Source organism: Rhamphochromis longiceps, linkage group LG22 (genome assembly GCF_057381845.1).
Source record: "Rhamphochromis longiceps isolate RC_006_pf linkage group LG22, R_longiceps_female_GT1.1, whole genome shotgun sequence".
Taxonomy (NCBI): Eukaryota; Metazoa; Chordata; class Actinopteri; order Cichliformes; family Cichlidae; genus Rhamphochromis; species Rhamphochromis longiceps.
In genome coordinates this window covers 17,695,456-17,701,455 of record NC_140577.1, presented here as the reverse complement: position 1 = coordinate 17,701,455, position 6,000 = coordinate 17,695,456, and the positions used below count along the sequence as shown (strand labels likewise).

The following is a 6,000-nucleotide window of genomic DNA, read 5'->3' as shown; positions in this document are numbered from 1 at the left end:
CATAAATTAGACAAAGTGTAAGACTGTGTGCTATTTTATAATAACATTCTTCAGATTTTGACCCCTCTCACAACATAACCTGTTGCGTTTTGAGCGCTTCAAATTCATTTTCTGTTAAAATCATGATCATTAACAAAGAAACTTTATTCAACCTTGTAAATAAAGAACAAAAGTTTAACCTGAACCCCTGTCACACAGGTATTGTAATAATGCACTGGAGTCAAGTTTATCCTCTTAATGAGGAACATTTTTAATGTACAAAATAATGAAAAACACACTGAAATTCACAAACGGTTTCCTTTGAGCAAATTGTGGGGAAAAAAAAGAAAAAAAGAAAAAAAAAGAATTCCTGTACAAACAGTGGATGGTGAGATGCAGCTTTAAGGCCTTTGGATCATCTCCTTGGTCCACCCCGTCCTCTTCCTCTTCCTCTGCCACGTCCTCGTCCTCTGCCTCGCCCCCGTCCAGCCACTGAGAGGAGAGCAACAGATTTGTCACAAACATTCACCTACATGTGTTGAGTTGCTATGTTACTACAAACATAAGGCAGGTTGTTCTATGCGCAGTTTAAAAATCGAATCTGTGCTACCCTATTCAATTTAAATCTGAGCATTTATCCTGATTTACTTCTGGTTTTAGTAATGTTTAATATATTTAAAAGAAAGTGTAAACACATTGCTTTGAACAGGAGTAACATTTCTTTGAGCAGCAGCATCATTTCAGGGTCTCACATTGCGACTAAACACTGTTGCATGGCTCGAAAGTACAGTACGAGGAGTAAATATGAAGAACAAAACCAGGAGAACCAGTTTTCTGTCACATGTTTAAAGATGCACATGTATGTTGTTTAGTAGGGGTGGGGGAAAAAAATCGATACTGTGTAGCATCGTGATATTTTGTTTTCTAATAATGTATCGATACAGGGACAGCAGAAATCGATATTTTGTTACAAAAAAAGTTTTTGTGGACTCTGACTTCAGAGCATGTTGATCCTTTTTCTGAGCAAGAATAATATCGTATCGTGAGTTAAATATTGTGATAATATCATATCGTGGGATGTATGGTGATTCCCACCTCTATTGTTTAGTGTGGTAAATGGAAGATATTAGAGACTGAATAAAGGCCACATGTCTGTGGTGAGTATAAACTCAGCCATACTGACCGGTGTTTGGTGTTTAACCCCCAATAAATCAATCATCCTTATATCTCCAATCTAATTTTATAAGTTTATCAGTATCAACTTTGTGTCTGGTCATCTCATGCTGTGAAGACAAACTCACACAAACCCTGCTGAAACGCACACCAGCGATAACTCAGCACGAATCAATTTCCATTTCTTAAGGTGACCGTATAACAGCCTGTATCTGACATTTTCTGGGCTTCATGCTCCCGTAACTACAGCAGGACAGAGTGTACAACAGGCCCGAGTACAAACAGCCCTATTAAAGATCACTTAGATACCACAATTTAAAACTGCATCAACTCTGAAAAACTTCCTATATACAAATTTAAAAAACACAGGCCCTGAAAATATAATTTTAATACTGCAGAAGTGAACAAATGTGATCACTGAAACAACCCTGAGCACCCAAGTGATTTCTAAGTGGGCTGTTTAACCACATGTTGATGTGGAAGAGACCAGGCAGAGGGACTAAAAAAAATCTGATAGTACAATTTGCACTAAACAGATTTTAAAAAGACGCAGAAAGAGCTGCGAGCAATTAAAAACCTGCTGGAAACAGGTTGTGGGTGAGTGAGAGCTTCAGACGTGACAGAGGACATCAGTGGAAATGCTTCTGAGGCATTTTATGTTATTGTTACGATAGACGCACCAGTCATTGCTCGCACCAACTGTGACGTCAGCGCAGCACTGTTTTCATTTATGCTCACACTTTAGATGCGCATGAATAGCTACAATGTGTTCCTATATGCTTACACAACTCAGGGGAAAAAAAACAAAAACAAACAAAACACACCACAGCTTCAGCAGCGGTATGGAAGAACTGTAAACATCAAACACAGCGATCGTGCATAAGGCCGCTACGCTCCCACACCCACAGCCCTCGTTTGCTTTTCTGCACAAAGCTTCCAGATTTAACTTTTCCAAAGGACATGAAAAGCTGCCGTACGGATACTGGTTCACGTGCCTGACCCTTTGTCCACATTCATGTAAAAAGTGTTGGGAAGTGACATTTATAAACCAGCCTGTGGGTACAAAAAACAAGCCTTTAAAGACAACAAAAAGAGCCAGGTGCACAGCAAACACTTCCTCACCTGCTTCTCGCTTCTTGGACTTGATCTTTGGCTCGATGTCGACCAACAAGGTGTCCAACGGGAGGCTGTCCGGCAGGATAAAATAGCGGATGTTGTTGCCACGGATACTCAGCGACTCCAGCTGAGTGGGTTCCCGGTTTTTCAGGGTCATTTTCACCGCCTTCAGGTGGGTGTTCATGCTCACGTCGACACCTACGGAAAGGAAAGGAAAGAAAAATCTGAAAACTGAATACAGTAGATGGAAGTAAGACTCTGAGTGAGTCCAAATGAGTGTAGAAACATCTGTTCCCGACTGTTCTGACTTCCATCCTCCACCTGTGTGCTCCAGTGTGGACAACTACAACTAAACTCTACTATATGAACATTATTATTATTTTACCTGCAATGTAACTGCTGCCTTATGTTTTTGGCTCAGTTGGTCTGACAAGCAGATAAAGAAAAAAAATGCAGTTTTAAGTCTTTCGGCTCAGATGCCCACTTTCTGTGTTCTGCACTGCATTTTTTGTCAGCCGTTCTCACGTCCCTCATCATTGTACATCATACAAGCACTTGTCTAAAGTCTGTCTTTTATCCAGTGGCTGTGAAGGTAGAAGCGAAGACTGTCATCACTGACACGGATTAGACTAATGCTGAAATTATGGTTCAGACGTGGTGTGTTGGTTTTCCGTGGACAGCTCATATACCTGCAGAGTGTCTTGTCAGATGGGGGATGTGTCAAAGAAGGGTGTCTGTGGGCCACATGTGCTGATGATCAACCAGCCGACCGTGGAGAAGGGCGAAGTTATGACATAAACACCTGAAGTGTCAAAACTGTGGAAAGTATAATCTCACACCCTACCATCCCAGCACACACTGAGCTTCGCAGAGCACGCCTTCTTCCAACTATTAGATACGTTTACAGAATCAACTGACTGCCTTTGCAAAATTGTATTTATATCATTCACACAAACCCTCCTTACAATCAGCACGATTATCAACACATTGTTTTGCTGACTCCTATTCCACCACTAGATGTCACTGAAACAAAGCTGTGAATGAATGAACCCACTTTCAAGTGGGTCAGTACTGGTTCTCTGCTTCATTTGCACATCACTACTTTGTTGTGTTTCTCCCATTCCTGGTGAACGCCGCTGTTACTTCCTTCCCTGTTGGAACCCACACAGCATCAGCTATGTTGACCACTGTGCAGTTTGGATTATGGAGGGCTGCACTGGAGCACATTTAATAGACATGTCACACAGTACACTGAGTAACCAAAAGCTAACCGTTTTATCTGAGAGTTCTGCGGGAAATCTTTCTAGGTCCTACAACATTTATGCTGTGTGTGGTGCAGTATGTGTTAATTACAGTGCAGTCATGTCCCAACGTTTCATACGCAGTGCCAGCTGATAGAAACAAATAAAATATCTTCGGTTACATCTCTTTACTGAGGTTAGATTTTTTTTTTTTTTTTAAACTGTTTTTCCACTTCCTCCTTTGACCATTCCCCCTCTTCCATTTTGATAATTTCTACAATCTCCCTCCAGGAATTCACTGACATTTGTAAATCCTTATACTGATGCTATGATTATTCTTTTATTAAGAAATTAAAAAAACAGCAGTGAAAAAGTACAATGCACAGGAGGACTTGATAGTGTTTTCTCACTGAAGTATCACTGGGACATTAAAGGGAATACACAAGCATATGAAGACTATGGAACAAACTTCACTTTTTATGATGCTCACTGTATTTACCAACAGAGGGAGCTGGGAAAGTTGCATTCAGCTAAAACCAGTTTATTGATCTTTAAAATTATTAATTGCAAACCTGGGACCTGCATACTTCGTTTATATTTATATTTAAGTGAGCTATATATAAACATTTCCCAGCATTTCCACAGGACTCTAGCTTTAGGAAGAATTGGGTGCTGGCTTGAAAATGAGCCTTACTGGCCACCGTTACATTAAAATTCTGAGCATTACTTTGAAACGCCTGAACTACAGCATTCTTAGCGGAATGAATTGGCTTAGAGTGGCAGCACAACTAATGAAAGCGGTAAGGAGGTGAGCCCAACACCTGTTTAATACCTGTTTAATAAATCACCTCCAGCTGAGTCTTACCTGTGATGGTGCCGTGGACCTGAGTGCCGTTCTTCAGCTCGATGGTAACAGTCTCATGGCTGAGCTTCATCAAAAACCTGTGGGCATCGTGGAAGAAGATGAACATCTATGTTTGAGTTCAGCCTGGAAATGAACCAAAAACTAGCCTCAAGCTAGCTACTAGCTGCATAGCTTTCACCTGCAAAACAAAACCACCCCTGGAGTGAGACGACCTTATGAAAACCCGCTGAAACCCTCCAGAGTTAACCGCCATAACTAAAATAAATACTGGACTAGCTTTATGCTCCTGCTACTACACATTTAGGCTACGTTTATTTCGTTCGCTGAGTAGCAGCTTAACCGAGGCCGGACCTACGAGTCTGCTAACGTCCACGAACCAAAGTACGTTTAAAAATCGTCGATGCATGCAGCTAATTCCAACTACCGAGCATGAGTTAACACTACAGGTGTAGTTTAACTGTGAATGCGATCACTCCGGACAGCCTCCATTCATTCGGCCCGACGCTTCCCGCTCATATCTTATCCTCCTCTTCTCCGCTTTCTATCTAAACCCATCCAGCCGCAACGCCTTCACTTCATCATCCCACGTTCACTCGTTCGTTAAATGGCGCATTCCAGACTCCGCTTACCTGACTAGTTTCATGATGGTGATGGACTGTAGAGACAAATCCTCCACCAAAGAGAAAAATTGCAGCGATCGGGTGAAAACACACACAGGCCGCTGTGGTAACAATTACGTTTGACTCGCGCACTTACGACGTCATTAAAGGAGCGACGGCGATGAAGAAGAAGACACGCTGCACGACAACACTGCCGCCTACTGGTGGAAGAATAAACAGCGTTTTGAACTTATGCTCCGAATCTAACAAATATTTGGATTTATTGAACTTTAAAGAAAATATTTAATAGAAGGAATGCGTATATACATTTTATTATAATATATGTTGTCAAAGTGTCAACATTAGTAAACTATAACGACAGTAAAAACTTACTGTGTGTAAACTAAATAACAAATAATCAGAAAACGCTACAATATAGTGCAAACGTCTTGAGATATCCTTTCTACTTTGCTAGGAAAATGGATCTTCTTGACAGACATCCTTCCAGTGAAAAAGATTTCTGATAAGACTGACCAGTAGGTGTATGAACTGAAGAGCCAGATGCATTCCTGAGCTGTAAATAAAAACTGAAAGACCTTCAGAAAGCCTCAAGAACAGAGATCAAGAAGTTTGGCTGCTTAAAAGCAAAATATAAAGACAGCAAGGGGTGACTCAAGTCTTTTGCACAGTGCTGTGTCTTGTTTAAGTCTTTGGCAGTTTGGTCGTACTTAGTGAGGCTGAGATGCCGCATTGGATTTGTGCTGTAATAGCTGCATATCTAAAAATTTTCCTCCTGACAGATTACAGAAATAAATCGTGAAACTAATCAAACTGAACATTTTACACAATGAAAACAAATTAAAATAAGGAAAGCCTTCCCAAACCCCAAATCAATTAAAAAAAAAAGTAATAAAAACAAAAATCTAACACTTCTGTTCTCCTGATGTGCAGCTGTGTTAAGTTTTTTAAATAAATGCAGTCTAAACCTAAAGATAATGGGTTTACTTATCATTTCCATGTACATGCT

At 40.6% G+C, this 6,000-nt stretch overlaps 1 protein-coding gene across 1 annotated transcript; it reads right to left on the bottom strand.

The window, feature by feature from the left end:
* Nucleotides 1–225: 225 nt before the first annotated feature.
* On the bottom strand, nucleotides 226–5,157 carry snrpd1 (small nuclear ribonucleoprotein D1 polypeptide). The gene is made up of 4 exons (XM_085396351.1): nucleotides 5,004–5,157; nucleotides 4,375–4,451; nucleotides 2,275–2,466; nucleotides 226–471 (listed from the first exon to the last, which is right to left on the bottom strand). Exons 1-4 carry the CDS (start codon nucleotides 5,015–5,017, stop codon nucleotides 395–397), a joined length of 360 nt encoding a protein of 119 aa, XP_085252477.1. The 5' UTR covers nucleotides 5,018–5,157; the 3' UTR covers nucleotides 226–394.
* Between the last annotated feature and the right edge of the window lie 843 nt (nucleotides 5,158–6,000).